The sequence below is a fragment of the Buteo buteo genome, chromosome 2 (assembly GCF_964188355.1).
Source record: "Buteo buteo chromosome 2, bButBut1.hap1.1, whole genome shotgun sequence".
Classification (NCBI taxonomy): Eukaryota; Metazoa; Chordata; class Aves; order Accipitriformes; family Accipitridae; genus Buteo; species Buteo buteo.
In genome coordinates, this window is record NC_134172.1 from 55,620,961 (window position 1) to 55,643,436 (window position 22,476).

The 22,476-nt window shown below is 41.0% G+C and overlaps 2 protein-coding genes across 6 annotated transcripts in view; one reads left to right on the top strand and one right to left on the bottom strand.

Annotated features, from left to right (window-relative positions):
- Positions 1 to 21,006, top strand: part of FYCO1 (FYVE and coiled-coil domain autophagy adaptor 1) — a 54,088-nt gene extending 33,082 nt beyond the window's left edge. For 2 of the 4 annotated variants that reach the window (XM_075055251.1, XM_075055258.1), the window contains exons 15-18: positions 12,837 to 12,932; positions 15,007 to 15,217; positions 16,524 to 16,633; positions 19,132 to 21,006. In XM_075055251.1, coding sequence (XP_074911352.1) covers positions 12,837 to 12,932; positions 15,007 to 15,217; positions 16,524 to 16,633; positions 19,132 to 19,294 — 580 coding nt within the window. In that variant the 3' untranslated portion in view covers positions 19,295 to 21,006. Of the gene's footprint in view, positions 1 to 12,836; positions 12,933 to 15,006; positions 15,218 to 16,523; positions 16,634 to 17,059 lie in introns of all 4 variants that reach the window. The other 2 variants (XM_075055267.1, XM_075055276.1) reach the window with 2 other exon arrangements.
- CXCR6 (C-X-C motif chemokine receptor 6) lies at positions 315 to 6,857 on the bottom strand. 2 transcript variants are annotated; one of them, XM_075022514.1, is made up of 3 exons: positions 6,283 to 6,857; positions 3,403 to 3,470; positions 315 to 2,101 (listed from the first exon to the last, which is right to left on the bottom strand). In XM_075022514.1, the coding sequence occupies exon 3, from the start codon at positions 2,076 to 2,078 to the stop codon at positions 1,041 to 1,043; it is 1,038 nt and encodes a 345-aa protein (XP_074878615.1). In that variant the 5' UTR covers positions 2,079 to 2,101; positions 3,403 to 3,470; positions 6,283 to 6,857; the 3' UTR covers positions 315 to 1,040. The 2 variants fall into 2 exon arrangements, with proteins under 2 accessions (XP_074878615.1, XP_074878616.1); XM_075022515.1 differs by lacking the exon at positions 6,283 to 6,857 and having other exon boundaries at positions 3,403 to 3,677.
- Positions 21,007 to 22,476: the final 1,470 nt, after the last annotated feature.

Sequence of the window (22,476 nt, forward strand, 5' to 3'; positions counted from 1 at the left end):
AAAGCCCTCCCTCTGCTCCTCTCCGACATCCCTTCTTTCTTCTCCCTACTCCAGTCTCCACCCCTGTTCTGCTACTCTCTGCAAGAGCTTTCGTTGTACTTTCTGCCCCTGTCTGCATTGCCCTCTGCGCACCTTTTTGCCTCCCACTGGGAAGTAAAAAGGCCAGAGGTGGAAAGGAGGGACTGCAGGAACAAGGAAGGTGAACAACTAAGGAGTTTCATGGCAAGGGAACCAGAGTGCTGAGGGGATGCCAGGAAAAGCAGACTGGAAAGATGTCATGGTGCAAAGAATGTGTGGGAATGAGAGTGTGAGAGTTTGCGTCTAAGGAAACACTGCTCAGTGTTAGAGCCCGTGGGTGGTATGATATCCCTTGTGTTGACAGGGGGTCTAGTCATCTGGCAACATGAGCTCTGTTATCAGAAGTAAGATACAAAGAAGTGTATGGGAGATTCGGACCATGAACCTGATAGTAGATGGAAGGCAGATGAAAATGGTGCTTTATTACAGAAATTTTAGATGAACGCTAAAGCAGTGTGCATGGAGACCTTCTTCCAAGTGGAAAACTATAAAAAAACCCCAACCACACATGAAACCCAGCATGAAGATTGAAACATGTATGTCTTTAATCCAGGAATTCTCATTAAATGAATGACCTGAACTAAAATTTGTAATATCTTTGAAACAAAACTCATACAGTCTTTGGTTAACAAACACCTTTCATGGAAAACCAGCAGGCCAGAGGTTTGGTGAATGTCTTCAGCCTCTCCAGAGCCATGAAGTCCAAGTTAGCATTGTCATGAAGAACTAAGTTTTATCTCATTGTTTCTTATACCTTTTTAAGATCTTCTGCACAGTTAACTGAATTACCAGCTTTGTCTCAGAATCAGCTCTGACCAGGAAAAGCAGGAAACGCTGAAGTATCATGATTAAGATGTCTTTACTAATGGGATTGTATTTCCTCTTTCATGTGAGCTACCTATCTCAGTATTTAAAAAAAAAAAAAAAAAGCTGTAAATAGTTGCCAGATTTTCTAGGCAGTTTTATAGCTGGTACATGCTTGTTGCATCTGCATTATTGGAGGCAGTAAAAGTTTTAGAGCCGCATTCTTCAGTGGTTTGCCACTGTTTAGCCATAACTTGCCGTTTGACGCATCTTGAATTTTTAATAATTTTCTGTAAGTTTCTCCTGAATTTCACCCCCATGAAGAAATACAGAACAGGATTAAGACAGCTGTGGAAATAAGCAAGAGCTTCTGTTATAATGATTGCATATTCAAAGCTGCTGTTCAGGTTAAAGCTCCAGTCTATGATCTTTATCAGTCTCAAGAAAGTGTAGGGTGACTGAGTAAGAATAAATATGGCAACTACAGAAAATATTTTCTTTAGAGATTTGTTCTTTTGAAAACTCCTGGCATGCAGTAAGGTTTTAATAATTAGTGAGTAGCAGATGATCATGGCTAGCATGGGAATAAAATAGCCAAGGGTCACTTGGATCACTTCAAGAACCATTTCGGTGTGATGGTTTGGGTATTCTTCCTGGCATATTGTCTTATCAATACTAAACACCTCACTAAAAATAAACTGTGGTGCAGCAAATGCTAGTGAGATCACCCAGATCAAGACACAGATTAATTTGCCCCATGTCATTCGTTTGGTTTGACACATACGTGCTTTGGTCGCAAAAGTAATAGCAATAAGCCGGTCAAAGGTGATAGACGTTAGAGTTAGCATTGAAGTGTACAAGTTCAGAGTATACAAGCCTCGTATAATACGACATGCCACGGTGCCAAAAGTCCACTCCTGAGCAGCAGAATATGCCCAGAATGGCAGCGTCCAAAGGAAGACCCAGTCAGCTATAGCCAAGTTCAGCAAAAATATATCTGTCAGCATCTTCTGTTTCTCATAGAAAGCTAGTATTACAAAGACAAGTGCATTTCCTGCTAGCCCAAGGATGAAAACAGCCGAATACATACAGGGCAGGAAGACTCTTGTAAATGTGTGAAAATTCTCACTTCCATTTTCGTTGGGATCAATGATGGAGAAGTTATAATAAAAGTTGGCAGTATCTGTAGTTGCCATGTTGCCTTCTTTTTAAAGGCAGCCTGTAAGGAGACATGTTGAGATTTTTTTTACTTGGCAAATAATTAAATCCTAATGCATCCAGGAGACAGACAAAATCTTAAGTGCTAACAGATAAAAGTTGTAGTAAAGCATCCATGACAGACAAAAGCAAATATACTCATTTGCTGAAGAGGATTGTCTTGACAGTCAAGACCCAAACACAACAGCTGGTGGATTTAAATACAGCATCTGTTACCAGATTTATACTGATCGGGACTCAAAACAGTAAACAAGACAATTACAAAGACACTTCTGAAAGCAGAATATGGATTAAGCTTTCAAATACATCACTGGTTTAGTGTTTGGATCGAGCGTTTCTGGGGAAACCCATGAGAGAAACAGAATTTGTTTTGCCAAATTCAGCCTTTAAGCTCAGGTTGCAGGCTCTAAGCATCAGAGTTGTTTGGCTTGGGTGGGACCCGTCTCAAAGTAGGGTTTGAGTCTCAGTGAGCGAGCACTTTAGAGCTTGTGGTTCAGTTCAGCCTTAGCTCATTGTTTAGATGTTAGTCACATCATCAGATGGTGGCACTTCTTCCTTTCCCCTTCTCAAGTGACTTACTGGAAACATGGTGGATTTTCATTAATGTCTCTTCCACATTTGATTTTGGTTAATCTGTTTCAAGCATTTGTATTGCTGTCAGAGAGAGGAGTGACCACTTCTCTGTCAACCCCCCTCCATCACAACCCCCTCAAGAGCTGCTGCAGTATTGAAGTGTCAGCTCTCCTTAGCAAGGGTCTGTTTTCTGTCAGGGCTGTGCCAGCACATAAGAGTAATGGCCATAAGACTAATAACCAGATTTGCAAGCTGTTTACCTTGTAAACAAAATCTTTTGTGAGACAGGTTAATGGGGTTTTCAAAGATCTAGCCTAAAGTTAAATGTCCTCTCTCTTAAGCTATAAAGAACATGTTTCTGTGAGACTAATCCCACTACAAGGTATTACTCAGCCTAAGATTAGCAGAATTCGCCTCTGAATCATTTAGATTGGCTGAAAGGCCTCGCCTGTGTGAGTTATAATGTAGAGCAGATTGAACGTTAACCGAAAAAGTAGTTTCTGCGGGGCCAAGAAGCAGAGCAGGTGCAGTCTGTTACTCACCAGATAAGTACTATAAGACTGTGTGCCCCTTTGAAAAGTTACTGGCTCCTTATAAAATAGTTTAGTTTTCAATTCAGATGGAGGCCAAGCACAGCATGAAGATAACAAGCAAAAGTAAGTTAGGCTCAACAACATCAAGGAAAAGTATACTGAAACAAATGGAAGCACTGTGTTTTATTTTACATACCCTTTGCAACAGCAGTCAGCTGACGTTTCTTGCCTCTTTCTTGTAAAGGAAAAGTGTTTTCCTCTAAGCTGAAACAAATTACTAGGTACTCAGTTATGTAGTTTGACAACATAACATTACGTTAGTAGCCTTACTAAAATAGTACAGTTCTTTCTGGTTGCCAAGCTTACTGGAGATGAGCCTTTAGGAGAGTCTTACTGACTCTTTAAAAGAATTTTTAATACCCGCTTTTAATCCAGAATAGTTTTTTGCCATAATAAGATACAGCATTCACTCTCTGGACAGACCAAAATATTCTAAAATTTAACTAATTTTTTTCCTATTACATTAATGTTCTCTACAGGAACTTTCAAATTCAGGCAGTAATACCCTAATTTGGTTTTGGTGAAAGCAGGTGGGAGTTTTACTGTGGATTTCATGTGGAAGCCAGGCTAGGATAATTGTTGAGCTCCCACTGTGAAGGATTTTCTTCTATGCAAATAGCAGGCACTGGCTTCTGATATTGTTGTCTCCCCCACATGCTGACATGAGCAGATCTGCATATCGACGGAGAACAGGATGCTGCAGAAGAGATTTTTCTGAGTTAAAAAAGTTTAATATGTCATGTGCTTTATATTTCTCAGTTAGCTGGGCTCCTAAACTCTGAATTTATGGATCGTGTTTTAGGAAAGAGATGAGGTGACTGATACCATCAAACAGATGGCAAAGGATTAATGGGAGTCCTTGAAAGTGACCTTTCAACTGATGCTCTAGAAATTTATTTTCTTATTACATTCTTGGGATCTTAAAGGTCTTAAGTCTTCTTTCTTTTCCTTCCTTCTCTTGTCTGAATATAGTCATTTAAGTTCCTTCTTGGTTTGACAGCAGGAGAAATGAGTCTTAAATGCCTGACTCATTACCAACTCCTCTGCTGAAAAAAAAAAAAAATCCTACATGCATAAAATAGGTTAACCTTGCAGAACTGTACACTCATTTTTGAGGCAAAGTCAGGTGTGGCAATTCCTAGCCCAAATGTGTTTGGTTTTTTGTTTTGTTTTGGGGTTTTTTTTGGTTTTTTTGCTGGAGAGCAATAAGGAGCTGAGAGAGGCGCTAAAGCTGAAAACTTTTTAATCTCCATTGTTGCGTTCCAGACAAGCTGAAGTTACATCTTAGAGTTGTTCAAGAAGGCTCTCTTAAAAGCTGATCCTGTATTATAAGGCTGGATCCAGTTTCTGGATCAGCTGACCACCCTTGCCAAATATTCTCAATCTTTGCTACTGAAAATGTGCCACAAGTGTGTGTAACATGGTATGGAAGTTAAAAATGTAGGGGGAGACCCTTATCTTCTGCAGACCAGCCTCTCTAGTCCACTAAAATACAGATCAATAAGCTTCCCCCCCCCCCCCCAGTGGATGGTAAATTTTAAGAGTCCAGTGATTTCCTTTAAAAAGGTTTTCATTCATTCATGATGCATTGTAATTATGTTACCTGATATTTTTCTAGCCAGAAGCTCTTAAAGTATCCTGCTTGTTACTCACACACCTAAGTTAGAGTCCAGATTGTATGTTGTCTCAAACGTCAGTGCTGTTACAACTAATCAGACTGTTCATGGAGTTATTCCAGCTTTCCTCAAAGGAAAGAACAGTAGTAATCCTTCTACCTGAAGTGACATAGTGGGAAAGCATTTTGTTGGGGAGGGATGGAGGAGGAAGAAGATTCCCAGGTCAGGAGACAGCAAGCAGGTGAGTTTATTTGCAGGGAAGTGTTGTTACAGTTTGTATGGACTGAGTCTAGGTTCTAAAAAGGTTTAGAAGTCTAATAGAAGCTTAAATTGGATAGGAACAACATCACGGGTAGAAAAGTGAGCTAAAGAGAGCCATGCAGTGTCCAGTGTGTTAATACAGGATTTGCTTTGAGGTCTGGTTCTCTTACAGTTAACTCTCAAACTGATGAAATGGAAATGCAAGCAAGTAATGGAGAGTCAGAACATGCTATTCTGGTTTGCCCCACTATGCATAGATAGATAGTTGTCCTGTCACCCGAAAAAGGCTGCTTATCATTTCTACCACTCTGGGAACTGAGTGTCCCAGGAGCTGGTAGTCTCAGTGTTACAGGGGTTTTTTCCCCATTTGGTCTCCATGGTCTAATTTCTGTTGTGCTGATCAGCTATCCTGCTTTAGTAGCTGCACCTGAAAAGCAGGATGTAAAAAGCAGTAATAATGATCTTGCCATTGGTTCATTTCTGTTGTCTCAGGCTTCCAAACAGAAAATCGAATATATATCAATCTTTTTTAAATAAATCTAAATAAAAGTAATTTTAACATGTAATAATAAACAGTATAATTTGCCATCACAATAAATACAGACTATAAACAGAAAAATGGCAAATAATGCTCGTCAACATCATGTGATATGCCTTACTTAGAAATAAACATTACAAAAGGGTTTTGAGATTGTAATCAGAAAAGGTGAAATTATCTCATATATATATTTGTTGGAAGAGATGAGAGGTTTTCAAGCACATATCAGTTGGAAAAACAGATTCTGGAGCATAAATGGAACGGAGATATTTAACATATACCCTCTGAGTTCCAGATATCCAAAAAATTTGTCTAAAGGTCTTTTTCAAAAACTAGCAAGTGTAAACCAAAGATCTACTGCAATAACAAGGCATTGGAAAAGATTTAATAACAAAACTAGAATGCAAAATCAGTATCTTCAACAGTCTGAATGAAACCCCATACTTTCTCTTAAATTTTGCATATCAGGATGGAGGATATCTATGATACTAACAAAATCTTTCAAGTTTGAATATTTGTGAATGTTAAAGCTTCTTTTCTTTGTTATTGTTTTTTTGAACTGTCTACCTATTCACCTGAAGTCAAGAAAATATTCACTTACTAGACGATGTCACAGACGATGGGGGAACGCAGTCATCTTATCTTTAAAAGGAAATACAAAAGCAGCAGTTTGCTTTATTTATCAGTGCTGAAGCTTCTGCCACTGCCTCACAGCTTTCGTAGTTGTTGCTGACCAAAACAACATGATATGAAGTTACTCCTTTGTTTTGATTCTTGAGTGATACTACTACAGATATGATAGTATGAACAAGCTGTCCTCTCAAGATCCAGTTCAAATTCACTTACATGTGGCCAATTATCTGAAATGTCCAGAATCAAATTGATTTTTCAAAAATTATTTGCTGAATTAAAACTTAAGCTGTATTTACCACTTACCTTTTTTAACCACTCATATATTTTGTGACAGTACTGGATTTTCCAATTCCTTCTAGTTTTTCTGGGGCAAAAATACTCTTAGTGACAATTTTCTGTCAGGTTTTTTGCCCATCTGAGATGAACTAGAGATGGCTAGAAATATATTGTGTTGGTGACCATCCCCAAGTGAGTTTTTTACCTTTTAAGGCAGTCTCAGCCCTAGTTAAAATTAGTACATGTGCTAAATTTTCTTTCAGAGTCAATGGAAGAAGCTGGGAGGGCCTCTATACATTTACAAGGGAGCTGGAGGGGGCCTACCCTGTGCAGGGGTGACTGTTTTCACTTGCAGCAAAGCCAGGGGTGGGAATTGACTTACAGCCTAAGGGTACAAGATTTGGGAGAGAAAGAGTTGCGAGGAGGCTCTTGAGAGGGTGCAGGGAAGCAGAGGTGCCTGGGCAATGCTGCTCGATGAAATGATACAGTACTGTAATTAGGGACATCTTTTGTGCACTTCTTGTAACTAAACTACATGCCTGGCCATCACCACAACTCGGTGTGAGCTGTAGCTTTCATTTAACCTTCACTGTGGTATTTCTTCATAGGAGGAGCCCAGTACCTGCATATCCCATAAAGCAATGCACTACAGGCAGTGTATGTAACATTTCAGGTGGTTTCCTTAAATGTGTTTCCTAGCTGTGTTTATCAGCTGTGCCCACTTCCCTAGTGAGCCTCATTGCTTTTGATAGCCTTTGGAGACTTATCTTCAGGAGCGGTGATTAGTGTAGAAAAGTAGAACTCTTACAGACAGATTCTGCAAGAGAGAGAGGCAGTATTCAGAGAAACTAGCCCATGCAGTTACATCTTTGCAGCAGCCTGTGGTACAGTAGCTGGAATGCTTCTGGGGCTCTGTCCTGTAGAGCAGTATGCTTGTACCTCTGAGTACTTGAATTTGGTACCTGCAAATGTGTATAAAAAAAAACAACACCAAATTTGACTTAACACTACAGCATCATTTGCTGAAAGAAGACTACTTAACACAAGAAAGGTAAGGCCCGGTAATGCTCTTTAAAATTGAGTTCTCCCTTGTGCTTCACTGCATGTGGTAGCAATTCCTCTGTGTCCAAGAAACAAACCTGCAGCAAGGGGCTAAATATTCACAGGCTGTTCCTGTCAAGGAGGGGAACAATAGGTTGCAACAGCCACCTGCTTTTAGCAGAATAGGGTATGATAAAGCAGTGGCAAAGCTACATGGTAGCATATGTACCCTAAACCAGTGTGAGTGTCTGCCTTGAGAAAAGATAAAGTTCCCACCATGTTGCAGAGGGCCAGCAATTGGCCATTTCTGCCAATGAGGCCCATTTAAATTTCTTAAAACCAGGAAGTGTTCAGAGTCACTTTTGAAATGTCTTAATCATACATTTATGGAGAGCTCACTTGAGCTACTCTGTCAGCCTAGTTCACAGTGACCTCATTGCAACTGCTGCTGCTTCAATCACCAGAGGTGCTCCTTTCTCAGACTATATGGGCAGGGATGGCCTTCCCATGGAGACCGGTACCCTCCCAACATCCATTTGCCCTTATCCATACACGAGGAACCCTGGGATCACTTCTGTGTAACTTTTAATAAACTCTTTATTGAAGAAGACTGCAGTATCAGCAGTATTCAACCCTTTATCATACAGTCGGGATCAAAAAAAACTCAAGAGATACTTTATTTCGGCTTCCTAGCCTAACTGTAATTTGACCTCCTTTGTTTCATGAACTGTGTTTCCATAAAATATTTGTTGATGGCTTGCTCAAAGAAGCCCTCTTCAGCATAGGAATGGTGAGGGCTGCTGCTGTGTGTGTCTGCATACATGTAGCTCTGTAAGACTAGATGGCCTTCCTTGTTTTGTCTGTGGTATACCTATTCTAGCATTACTGAATTATCACTGTAATCTAGGAATTATAGTAAAAATAGGGGCGGGCTGTGTGAGTTTATCTCAGGGAGAGGGCTGAGAGGCTAGCTGGTACTCCTGGACAGGTCAGTCTGAAGAATGTTTAATGGTATAGTTGTGAAGCCCCCTGTGTGCAGAAACCTCACAGGCTGCCAGGAACCTGCAGGCCCTGGGATGGAGCAGCCTCTGCAGAGGTATAGGCTGGGCAGCAACTCTGCTGAAAGGGCCTGGGGCTCCTGCTGGTGTTAATGCAAGCCAGAAACTGCCTCTGCTATACCTCTCCTATAATTCTGCCTCAGTTTCCCTGTAATAGCCTCTAAGGAACTGTGCAAGGAGAAAATTTAAAGGTATCTAAGAAAAAACCAGCTCGTTTTTGGGAGCAGGTACCTCACCACTAAAAAAGCTAGGGTTACCCATAAAGCTGGCTGTAACCATGGTGACCTACAGACCTTGCAGTATTTAAGGATCTTTGGGGGAGCAGCTTGCCAGTATTTCTAGTGTTGATTCTGATAGTCATCTGTTTGCTGCCTCCTGCTGGGGAGGAGACTTGAGAGCACTGTGGTAATCCCAAATTGCTTATTTCAAAACCTGTTACCTGAACCTCTTGCAAATGCAGCATTTGACTGACAACTGAAAGGTGTCTTCATCTCAGAGCCTTTGCCAAACCTCTTTCATATCACAGTACTAAAAAATCTCAAAAGATTTTGCATGTTGTCCCTTGGAGCACAGAAATAACCTTTGTCATGATTGTTTCCCTAGCTTGCTTTCTCTGTATGCACCAGTTGCCTCTGGTCTTACAGATAGAGAGTAACCAATTTTAAGGCAGGGGAGTCCTTTTGGGTTTTGTTGTTTTGGTTTTGGTTTTTTTTATACAGGATGTAGCATAGTTAAATCATATGGGTTTTTTGAGAAATGGCTGGGATTTCCAATGTACCAATATGCAGGTCATCCACAGCACATAGTGGTGGATCTTCATGTCCATCCATTATTATTTTTTTCATCAGCTGTCAGCATGATGCTTTCCCATCCCTATGTATGTCAGGGTTTGCCCATGACATTTCCATCCCCTTCCCACCCATACACACTCCTTCACGCAAGATACTGTCTTGCTCCCTGTTAAGAACTAAGTGAACTCTGTATCCCCCATGCTCCATCCCAAATCATGCCTCTCTTCTTGCCCATGCCAAGGGCTGTCTGCGCATCCTTTCTTCTGATCCTTCACCATCCTCTTTCTTTTCTTCTTTCTCTTGTTGGGCTGGAGAGGAAGGCTGATAACTAAGTTAGGGTGCCTGGGATGAGTATGACCTGCTAGGTAACAGCAGGCCTATGAAATCACTGGTGCACTTCAGCATAACACCTTCAATTGTTTTTTGGCATTAGAGACATTTGCAGAGGTGCTTTCTGGGCTAAGCAGCTGTTAGGGGCTTTGTACAGCCTCCACTCTCCATTTCAGTTTTCTGGCTTTCACAGAGTTCGGTGAAGTTCTGGCCCTGGATGACTGAAGTTCTCTCCAGAAACCATTGCACTGCTGATAGGCAGATGCTTATGGGATTTCACTACTCAGCCAGATGAACACAATACCTTGGATGCATAGCTACAGCTGCCAGAGCTCGGGTGTTTATGAAAACAGGAAATTGTCGAGGGCAGAGTTGAACTAGCTTTCTTCGGGTTTTAATTCTGAAAGGGACTTCTTATTTCTAACTCCCAAAGCCATTCATGATGTTGGTCACAGTATTTTTAGTATCATTTGTAAAAAATGCTTTCCATATATAAGAACAGGCACACTGGACCAGACCATCCAGCTGAGGGACAGTGACCAATAGCAGATGCCTGAGGAAGAGGATAAGAACAGGACAACCATGCTTCTTCAAAATCCTCCACCAGCCTCCAATGATCTGTATCTCCAGGATTTGCTGAACCAGAGCTGTTCTCTTCTTGCTGTAGTGTCTTTTCCATGCTTCAGTTCTTCCTGCTTTTCAGCCCCACTTCATTTCACTCTTAAAAAGAAGAGAAACAGTCCAGACTGTTTTAATACATACACCAGAGGGTGCATATTTATAAGCTGGGGATCTGGCAAGCTGCAGGATCATCCTTAATGCTGCCACCTAGTGCGAATAGGTTATGCAAGAATAAACTCTCCTGTCAGGGGGGAAAGAGTTCCATTTAAATCGCGAGACTGTGTTTCTTATATTTTCTACATAGGCTACCAGACCTCAGTTTAGACCATTGGACTCAATGGGATATCATAAAGAGAAGGAGGATTTGCTTTGTCATTGTAATGTGCTTGGGTTTCAGAGACAAAGTAGGATACCTAGTGTTCCCTTAGTCTATAGTGAGTAGGTGAATTTATTGGTTAGAGCAGCCAAGTGGCAAGCTAACCACCTAACCAAGTGCTAGGTTGCAGCAGCAGGAATAAGGAAAATCACGTTAGAGGAGAACGTGAAAAATATATTAGTCTTGGGATTTAATCTACATTTCAGGGTCCCAAAAGAAAGGAGAAATTAATAGATTAAATAAGGAACTCTAATGGCATTGTATAATAAATCATGGAGTTTGACACTTCTGGGAAGCCTGTAGTCCTGTAGTTCTCTTGGTCTGTATGAATTCAAGGCTGTGTACCTATCATGGTGGGGAGGGATGGTTCTGTGGATCACAGCATGAAGTCTGTTGCTGTTCCCACTGTGCAAGCAAAATACCTGTATAGCTTTACAAGTTTAGTTTTCTAGGATTTTTTTCAGAATCAGTTTTCTTATATAGTTGTATAAAGATAGTTAACAATTAAATTATTTGTATCACTCGCTAAGTATTTGCATAGATGTTTTATTAACCTTTATAGACCAACATGTACTGTGTCATTGCTACTCTTCAGTCGGCAGGTAGTGCTTGGTTGTAGCTGAGGTTTTGGCACTTAGTCACAGGTTTGAGTCTTCCCTGCAGGTCACAGCTGTCTCCTTAGTGTGTTAACAGTAGTGGTATGACTCTGAAGAAGTCAAAAGTTACCCCAAGAAGCTACAAGAATAAGAGAACATGAGTTCCACTGATAACAGTGTTTTATGAGTTCAGGAAACATGTAGACGGTGGGTGCAGTTTAATTTGCAGTTATAACAGTAAATTCTTCCTGTTTCCAAACAATAATGTCACCCCACTAGACTCGCATGTGGTTGCATGTGCTGACACAGTATATTCAGATGCTGCTAATGACCAGCTGAAGGTGTTTCAGCAGTGCTGCTTGTAGAACAAGGTCCTGTAGTATTTTAAAGAAAATGCTAAACTGTGCATTGGTTTTCAGACTTTGGTCTACAGTTTGTGTGGCAATTATGCCCTTGCTACATGATTACACTTGATGGTTCAGAAGCACATGTAAGTGATGTTACATTTTATTAGATTCCACTAGTTTTTGTAAGGTTGGTTCCCTGTGTATAAGAATCCTTGGCATTTTTATGCGAATGACAGCCTAATTGTCTCAGTTATCAACCTGCTGAGATGCAGAGAAGCAAAGTAAGTATCAGTTAGAGAAGCTCTAACTTACTTGGAAACTACCAGCATCTGTTTACTGACTCTCAGACTCATTCTTCTCTGTGTCCCAGCCCTGTAATTCATAGCTGGTGCTACTCCAGTGTTCACCCAGAGCATGCACCCTTTTTGAGGTAAGGAGTGGATGGTAGGTTCTTCCATCTACTTCCTCTGCTCTCCTGGACACATCATGGTGGGGAGGAGGCATCCTGCTTCATCTCGTAACAGCTTCTTTGATGTATTTGTGTTTGAATCATCCAGTATTTCTGGAATGAAAAGAAAATAAATGGTGGTGATCCTACAATGATAAAATATGGTTTTTGTACCATTCTCAGATTAAGGAACTGGTTAATATGTTTGTAAAACACCTCACAGATTAAATCTAGGGCAAATGTCATATCCCTGTGCAAGCTTTGTTTAAGGGACAAGTCCAGACTCTTTTGCTTGTGTCTGCTGTTGATCAAGATTTCCACCTGCCAGGGAATCTTTAAAACCTGGCAGTGTCTCAATAGGGAATTTAAGAATGTAGAAGAGATGTTCTGGATGTATGTATTCCTCTTAGCTCATGGAACCAGCATAGGAACAGTTTTACGTTTATGCACAGTGGTTAGCAGAACAGGGCTGCAGTTTTGCCCAGGCAGTTTTGTCACTACAATGTGCAAAATAAGAATTCTAGAATTTGGCATCACGACTGTCAAAACGTTTCTATTTTAAGAAGGGGTCAGCATGCAGATGGTATTTGACCACATACTACTCAGAATCATGGCTTTCCTTTTTTTCCTTGTCCTAGAAACAGCACATGTAATTCTTCAACCTTTGATGAATCAGAAGAGTGGCAAGTTGCTCAAGATGCTGAGATATGCTTGTTGAAGTCAGGAGAAATCATGTAAGCAGAACAATTTCATTACTACCAGGCTGAAAGAATAAAGGCTGAGCTCAGATATCAGCTATGTGAGCACAAGTCTTACAGACTCCTGGAAGAGCTGATCGCTTGTGTGGCACAGTAGAATTTGGGCTGAGGAGGAGCAGAGAGTATAGCTCAACTACGCAGAGCAGCAGCAATGAGCCAAGTCCTCTCCCTTCAGTCCTGCAAAACTGTAGTCCAAGTGGGGAATAAGAAGGGAAGATTTGGGTCCACATCACATCACAAAACCCTCCTTCCTTATTCTTATTGCAGGAGGTGCTGTGAACAGAAAGGGGGCTGAGAGAGAAGGCTGTGAAGTTCTAGTAGTCTCTGGAGGAAACTGCAAGGGCAAGTCAGGGAGTGCAGTGCTAGTTGGACCTTTGTCATGGGGAGGGAATTCATGGCCTTTTGGACCATGTGTCTGTTATTTATTGCCAGCCTCACAGAAACTGTCTTGCCTGCTCTGGTTGATATATGCCATAGCATAAAATGTTTTAGAGAAGTTGTGATGCCCCATCCCTGGAAGAGTTCCAGGCCGGGTTGGATGGGGCTTTGAGCAACCTGGTCTAATGGAAGGTGTTCCTGCCTGTGGCAGGGAGCTTGGAACTAGATGATCTTTAGGGTCACTTCCAACCCAAACCATTCTAGGATCTATGATCTATGTTCATCTGAGCCTTTGCTCAACCTCTGTGAACTGTGTGTGCACAATTCTCTGCACATATCCTGCTCTGAAATTAATAGTTACGTGCAGTAGCAATACAGCTTGTCACTTACACAGCCAAGGAGGGAATCTAACATATGAAAATGCTGTGACTTGGAGAAATTCCCCTTTGCTCACTCTACCCTTTGAGATTTTGGCTTAGTTATAGGGAAGGTTTTAAACTTTTGACTGCAAGGAGATAAATTAATCCATGTTTCAACCTTGTTGCTGCTGTTCAGAGAACAAAGTGAATGAAGCAGTAACTAAAATCATAGCTGGGCTGTAGGGCAAAACCAAGAGTGATTGTTAGTTTGATCACCTAAGACATCCCAGCAGTTACTTCAGCTAAGAGGAAGATGTAACAAGGTAAGCAAGACTTAACGTAAAGCTTCCTCTCTGGCCAGAGTACAACAGTTATCATAGTAAATCAGCTGTGATCCCTAACCACTGTGTAGTCATGGTTGGAAACTGAACTCCTCCTTACTTTAGAACAGCAAATCATCATGGTGACTGTGTGATACCTTCTGGTAAATGTGTTGATTTTTGATAGCTGCTATCAAAAAAATCACAATACTGTGATTTACTGTGAGCTCATTGATTTGGAAACAATTTATTTGGCCTAAAGAGTGATATGTTAGATGAGTTTTACTTAGGGTAATGTAGGTGAGATCCACAGCTCTTAGAAATTACAGGTTTCCCCTGAAGAAGGCAAGCAGCATTCTCCTTTTTAAGGCCCTCACTGTTCACAGTCTGAAATAGATATCTGAAGGAGGCAGGCTAATATAATGCTTCATGACTCGGGATCATCTGGGTGCTGAGAATTTCCTTTTTAATTGGAAGTACTTTGAGTCAGCTTTTATGTAGCTTGCTTCAATAAAGCAGACCAAGCTGTAGCATTAGGTGCTTCAGAGGATCTAAACAGAGCTGCTGTTCACATTCTACCTATCTGTCCCCTCTGTACTGCTGATCCCTATTTCCTGTACAAATGATACCTGGAAAGGCGAGTAAATTAGGTGACTAATTTTTATTTTAAAAGAACAGTAGAGGGCAGCATTTTTTTAATTATAGTAACTCTTTAAAGCTTTCTTCAAGCACTAGATTTTTCTAGTCGAAATGAAATAAATAAGTGAATAACATCCCCATTTGCCAAAGCAGTGAAAGTGCTTGATATCAGTCATCTTTTCTGTAGTTCATGCTTTCATCCAAGGCTGAATTTTCCCCACATCTTGTGGACCTTTCCCAAAGCTGCTGTGGAGTCTGCCTCAAATAGATAGAAAATAAAAAGCAATGATTATTGTTTCTGTCTGAGTAAGAACATTGGATCTCTTCAAGTAATTGTATTTTTCTGCTTCACAGGATCAAATTACCCCTTACAGTGGAAGAGATCTTAAATTTTGGGGAAAGTAACAGAGAGCTGTTCATTAAATCCAGCACCTACAGTATCATTCCCATCACAGTGACAGAGATGGGGCTGACAATTAGCTGGATCTTTTCATCGGACCCTAAAAGCATATCCTTCAGCGTCGTCTACCAAGAATCAGAAGACACACCACTGGATCAGTGCAAAGTAAGGCCTTTGTTTCTTTACTACCTTAGAGATTGTACTATACTACAATCAGCTGGCTAGAGGAATCAGCAAGTATAGCTAGAAGGTCTCCACATGAGTGCCAGTTGCTATTGCATTAAGGACTTGTTTCTCCAATTAAGCCACAGTTCTCCTGAAGGTAGAGCTACACCTTGAATTATTTGATGTTGCCTGCAAAAGTTGAGTTGAAAAGCACTGTAGCTTCTATTGGTTGCATCTGAAATTCACCTGCTATTACTAAGCAAAAATAAAAGTCCAAGCCTGCAAAATTCTTCTTTTTTCCCTCCTCAGTATTACTTAATTTGTAAGCTGCTCAGAGCTGATGTTGCCAGGCTCTTAAGCAGGGGCCACACGGAGGCAGATACATTGATTGGGTTACCTGCATTTCTTACAGTGAAGCATGTATTTAAGTGCCTTGATAGTGTGTGAAATCACGTTGTCAGTGCCCAAGGTACTAGTTTTTATATGTGCTGTCCATATTTCGTGAGGATTATGGATTAAGCGAATCTATGTTACTCGGCTCATTGCAGTTTTAATGAAGACAAGGCAGCTGCTGGTTTAACCAGCAGGTGGTAGGGGGAGCCCTAAGGCTGTGATTTTGCTGGGGGAATAAGACATTTATTTAGCATGTGTTAATTCACTCCAAGGTAACTAACTCCATGTAAATTCTCCTTTTTTTTTTTCTTCAGCTGAAGGCCGAATGAAGAGTGAATGTTGCTTCCATTCTGATCTATCTATTTGATAGAACTTTGTTTTTTATAGGGTTGTCCTTGATCTACGTCAGCTGCTGTTCTGACAACTGTCTTTGCTAGGGTTTTACTGTAAGATAGATGGTTACACACAGTTTCGCTGTAAACTTAGATAAACAATTAAGATTTGCTGAGAAAGCTTATTTTTTTTAATACAGAGAGTATAAAAGCATATATTAAAAGACATATTTAGCTAAATTGTGCTCTTGGATATATTTGTGTAGATTTAATGTAGCACTGCTGATGTTAGTAAACTTGCTTAGATTAACGTTAAAAAGATCAGGATTTGATTCTATCTCTAAAGCAGAGATTTATAGCCATAGCTTAACACTGTAAAGAGGTTGTCAAAGGAAAACAGATATCTCACTGTGAGACTTGAGTTTGGGCGAATTTTTAATACTAATCAGTGAAAATAGTTTTGCAGGCACATATGCACTTTGGGAGTTTCAAGACAGCTCAGGTCTAAATATTTTTCTGAAGGCAAATGTCAATTTATAGGACAAATAGCAAGTTTCATTTTGATTTTTATTGGATTCCAGGTTCTTATTCCTATGACCCGCTGCAACTCTCATAAGGAAACTATCAGAGGACAGGTGAAAGTCAGAAACTCTGGAATCTACACGCTGATATTTGACAACACATTCTCTAGGTGAGTGTAAAAGGTTGAAAGCTTGGTTTTACAGACAGTGGAACTGATCAGATATACCATTATTCTGTCCTTCAGAAGTAAGTATGAGAAATTCATCCTGGCTTGCCCAAAGATCTTCTGCCTGAGTTCTGGTTCTAGTTCTTGTGGGTTTTTGTTCCTTCCATAGCAGAATTCCACTCTTCTATCTCAGCCTCTGAGAAGGTAAACAGAAGCGAGCAAGTAATTTGTGACTCTTTCCAGGACAGTTTAGTCAGGATTGTCACCTTACTCATGACAGACCTGACAGCCCTTGTGCAGGTATACTGCTTTTTAACACCAGTCTTTTTTTTGCCTGAGTATAAACTGAAGGATTGAGTACACTTTTAAGGCTTCCTGTCTGGTTGACTTCAGCTAATGTGATCATCTCACTCTCTTGTTTTTTGACAGGTTTATCTCAAAAAGAGTGTTTTATCACTTGGCTGTCGAGCGACCTGTCATCTATGATGGAAGTGATTTTCCATAGCCTTGAATATACTGTGTTATTTTTAATTACATTTTTAAGAAATGCTATTATTTATGTACATGTAAGCATTACGATTACCACTGTGTTTGAAGACTTTGAAACTATGCAATAGCTATAATGCACTTAGAGAACATATATACACTAAAAAATGGAAGCCTTTTTAGGAACACTAATGGTTCTGTACTGTGTACAGATTGCTCAAAAGCCATGTTGTTTGATTTAACAGGTCAAATAATGTTCCAACCAAATTTTTTTCAGTGGGGAGAAAAATAAGTGTGGGGTGTCTAAATGCAAACTGAAATTCTGTACTGAAAATTGAATTACTTTTCTTCCAAAAATATCCTTCAAAAGGAAGTTTAAAGAAAAATGCGTATTTTTGTTGACCTCTTCACTGAGGAGTAAACATAACCATTTCTGTTCTGCTCTAATGCTCTTACAGTCAGAACAACAACTATGCAATACTTCAGTCTTCACAGGCATATATTGTAATCCATCTAGAATTTTTTTATCTTTTCCAAGTTTTATAAACAGCAAACATAGGGTTTTTTTACATTTTGGGCTAAGATTTGATAAGTCTTAACTGGCTTTTACAAATGCTTTGGTACCGGATACCAGTTACAAAACAATATAACATGAAGCGGCAACTCCTTTCACTTTTGCTCACCGTACTCTGTAAGTTGGTCCACTGAAACCAGTTGTTATGGTGTGTACCAGTGACAGAATCAGGAGTATTATTTGCAGAATAAAGTACCACTCACTGTCTGATATTTGGCAGAGGAGCATTCCTTTTTCCTGCTTTAGCACCTTAGTCATCAGCATTCACAGGAAAGCACAGTTTCTGAGGAGGTCAGCAGTTTCTCCCTCTCTCTCTCTCTCTAGACCGCATGGAAGGTAGCAATAATGTTTGAATTGGTCTGAAAAACTCCATCCAAACCCAAATGCATATCCAGCCCTGATGAGCTCTCCACCCAGTGTTAGCATATTCTGTCCCTTTCATAACCCTTGCAGTTGCCCAACTGCTAACTTTCCATCTCAGATTTGGGGACAGAGCTGGCTGTAAACACTGCCTTTTAAGGAAGACTGGGTTCTCATTTATACAGAATTTCCATGCAAACCATCAGCTTTCTATATAGAATTTCAACTTTTTGTTAAAATATCTGAAAGCAGATTTTTCTCTTAAAAATTCCTATCTTCTAATGGAAAGGCAAAACATTTTGGCAGGAGAAAGGAGAAAAACTCTTTCTCCCAACCAGCCCTCCTCATCATTTTAGGTGTGTCTGATTTCTAATGTTATTGTTCTCCTAGGGAAACCCCAGACCTGGAAGGTTTTAGTGCAGCAGTTGGTAGCAGACCAGCTCAGCCTGCCAGGAACCCTGCAGACTCTTGGTGGCAGCTGTAGCTGGTATACAGGTGTCATGGTGGGAGACAGAAGATAAAACATGAGGGGAAGGAAGAAAAAAGGGCAAGCACAAGCTGAAAGCAAATGATTTAGGGGAGCGGAAAGAAAGCACAGGGGCAAACTTGTAAATGTAAAAACAAGGGCAGGGAATTGGAGGGATCAGCTTGACTAGGGAAGGAAGTCAGGAGAGTCCGGCTGGTGCTTATGTGTTGCTGGTCCAATCCATTACCTGTAGGGGATCTCCTTCTACAGCAAAAGGCTGGTTGTTTAAAAGATGGAGATCACAAGACAAGTGTTGGACATTTACGTAGTAGCAGCTGAGATGGAGGGAAATTTCTGATAATGGAAAGAAAAGAATAATGCAGATGAAGCTAAAGGTTGCTAATCATTCATTCCGGTTGTTAACACTATAAATACAGTGATCTTGAAAAAGACTGTGAAAGAATGACTACCCTTCATGGAGCACCAAGATTTTAGGTTGCACGTAGAGGGCTTTCTAACAGAGCAAATTTTGTTCTCTGGGTGACGTCAAGCTGACATCAGGTGGCCTTTTCAGCTAGGATGTCTGGCTCACTGGTAGCTTTCCCTTCCTTTCAGATGCCTCTTCTGCATACTGGTGGGGTGCTCCCCAGCCTCTGTCAGGCAGAGGGGTCAGTGGAAGGTGCGAGCTGGTTTTTTCCCCCTCCTGAGGGAACAGGCTGCAATGCAGTTAAACCCTTACCTGGCTGCATGCATGAAAATGAGATGGACAAGAGACTGAAGTGGGCTCACAGATCAGTTCATGACTTATGGCATATTTCAGTGTTGAAGCTATGTTTTATATTTAATCAGGCAAGAAGAGATTATTTATTGCTTAAAAATGGAGTACTGTGTACCATATGCTATGCAGTTTCACTGAGCTGTTACTGAAGTCTGCTGTAGTTTTCCTTTAAGCTTTTAGGTGTGGTTTTTAAAAGCATTTTGCTGTTGTTTTAGTTAGAATACTAATCTTACTAGGATATCTTTCTTAAAATGCCAAATGTAAGGTAAAGGGACACTGTCAAGTATCTTAGGCCAAAATATGACAACTCTGCTCAGAAGTATTTGAAATATCTCCATTCAAAATCATTTGACAGACTTGCCTCTGGATTTCCTCTCTGCATCCCAGTTCTTAACATTTTTTTCATCCTGTGTCAAATATTTTTAAGCCACTGTTTATGTAGCTCTTAAAGTAATTGGCTCCATCTAGTAAGCCACATGTTTCCCTGACAGTTGTTCATGTAGACAGTCCTGAGGCTGGCTGAAGCATATGTTTGGGAGGAGGGGAATAAAAACACTGGGTTGTTTTTATTTAGCATTTGAGTCTTTATGGTACCTTTTCTTTAAGTTTTCCTGCCCCGTGAGAGTAGTTTTATGGCTGTTTTCCTCTCTGAAAGAGGACTAAGAGTGGGAGCCAGAATCTGTAGAAAAGAAAAGGTTTGCTTCTAACCAAGGAGAGTATTTAAGAAGGAGAAAAGGTTTCAAAAGAGGAAGTAATCAGTGTGGTAAGGTACAGGAGTGCAACTGTTCAAATTGGCTGTTGAAGAACAGGAATCCCATCATGGAGTCTTTTATACTTCAGAGGCTGTGCAGAGAAGACAGTAAAGAACCTGTCATTCATACCGACCTTTTGTTTGAATGTCCCAGACAGTTTATTACTGGGGCCATGGAAACCCAATAAAGGACTTGGCACAAGTGTAGGTTTGTGCAAGAGATTTATTTCATTCAAGCCCCTTGTACCTCCATTCATAAAGCACTTGTTAATATGAGCTGTGCCAGGAATACTGATAAATCTGTTTATTTACAGGGACTCAGGTGATTAGTTGAATTGGGCCTTTTATTATCTGCAGCAATGCAATTAAAAGAAAACAAATACTTAAAATCGATCATGAAGTTAATTTAAGGGGATGTAACACTCATGGGACAAAGAGAGTATGCATCGTGGTCAGTATAAGCAATTGGATGTTTTTTTCTGGGTGCTGGAACAACGGAAGGTAGTATTTTTTGTTATGCAGAGGTTTATGCGAAGGCAAGAACATAGTTGCTTTAAGAAGATGACAGTGTTCCTTTACTCAATGTTCCTCAATGTTGCTTTATGAAAAATCACTGAGATGTATTGCACAAGTGTACCACGTTACAAAATAGCAAAGCTACAAAAGCCTGACTTTGCTCCTTTTATAAAATTGAAATTGCACTACAGTTTTAATTATGCTCTATCACTGAGACTGTAACTTGTTCAGAAGCATCTTTTGGTCTTAACTGCCAAAGAATTGCAAACCCCATTCACATCAAGCTTCATGCTCCAGATAGGGGAAAAAGAGATTTATGTATACCAGCGTCTGGTACAGTTACAGAGATGTAGATGGTTGTGTACTGGAATGTTTCTTGATGCTTTTTTTTTTCCCCTTTTTTAACCTCAGGAATTAAAAAAATAAAGTTCTGTATCATTGAGAATGTGTCCCTTTTCTGCCTCGTAGAGATAGCTTTGTCTGGAAGATAAATCATTTGATTGTATGATGTACTTCTAAGCAAGAAAAAGTTTTACAAAATACAGAAAATAGAAAATAATTTGTCATGCTGGTGGAGGAAGGCCACGTCTGTACAGTACAACAGAGCAACAGCGGACATCCTTAAATAAGTACTAAGTGAGCCGGTCCCCAAGCTAGAGGACATATCACCCTGTCCTGGTGGCTTGGAGCAGCTGGGCCTCCCCCAGCAAGAGCAGAAACACCTTCGTCCGCCTTTGCTTCCCCTCGGAGGTAAAAACAAAGCAGCCCTAAGGACAGCAATTAGCACTGTCCTTCAGCTCGGGGCTCCCATCTGGTTTTCCCCAGGTGCTGGCTGGGTCTCTATGCCTGGGTTATGTTGTGTGGCTGTGGGAGGGAAAGAAGCGCTGTGCGAGTTGCAGGTGCTCTTCATGTGTCGCTGTTGCCTTTGTGTTTGCCCCATTCCCCAGGGCTGGGACTACAGATGCAGACGTGTAGGCTTGTCTGCACTGCTACGGCTATCAGAATGGGGTCAGGAGGACGACGGGCCCCGTCACGACCAGTCATTGCTGCTTTTATCGGTGATTTCTGTTTCCTCATGGGAGTTTCCTGCTGGGGTGGAGGCTGTGATGCTTCCCCTTCCCATGCTTCAGCAGCAGCACCAGCCCCTGCTCCATGTTCAGAGGCTTGTCACTGGGACAGAGTTTCTGACAAAGCCTAGCTTGCAGTACAAGAGACCTGCAGTACATGTGTCAGTGACCACACCTTGCTGTACAACATCTCTGGAAGGGAGGCTTTAGCTGTTGAAAGCCTTTGTTTACATCTCCAATAATCCATGTTTAACCATACCGGACAATACCTCCTCCCTTCTTTGGTGCTAGGGGCAAGGCTCTTCCAGCCCTAGTGCTGCCTTACGGAGGGTCTTAACCCACCTCTTTCTTGGCCTGTGCCCCAAGAATTGGCCTTGACACACTCAGTATGACATTCTGCTGTGGCAACTATGTGAAGCTGCCGCAAGACAGCAGTATCCTCTCCATTAGCCCTTGAAACGTCACACGGACACTCTGAAGTCCAAATACAAGGTTTCAAAACACATATGGCCCAGGAGGCTTGGAAAAAACAAGCAGCACTTGGGGGGTGCTGGAACGACAGTGTCTGGTCAGTTCAATGATGGATAAGTGATCCAGATTGTACTTGGAAATGGTGTGTTTGCATACACCTAACTCAGATCGATGGTTCTGGTTTTGGGCTACTCTATCTACCATGACTTCAGTGATTCTTGCTGCACCAGTCTCTCACACCTTTCCATCGTTTTTCTGCTCTCTGGAAGAGGCACTTCTATAAAGCACGTCTCTCTCACAGGCAGGAGCAGGCATTAGGTGGGTTTGCCTGCAGAGAGTGAAAGTTTCTCATCGGTTCTCCTAACTTCCTCTCTTTG

Excerpts from the sequence above, each read along its gene's own strand:
- CXCR6 (XM_075022514.1), bottom strand. The coding sequence starts at position 2,078 with ATGGCAACTACAGATACTGCCAACTTTTATTATAACTTCTCCATCATT.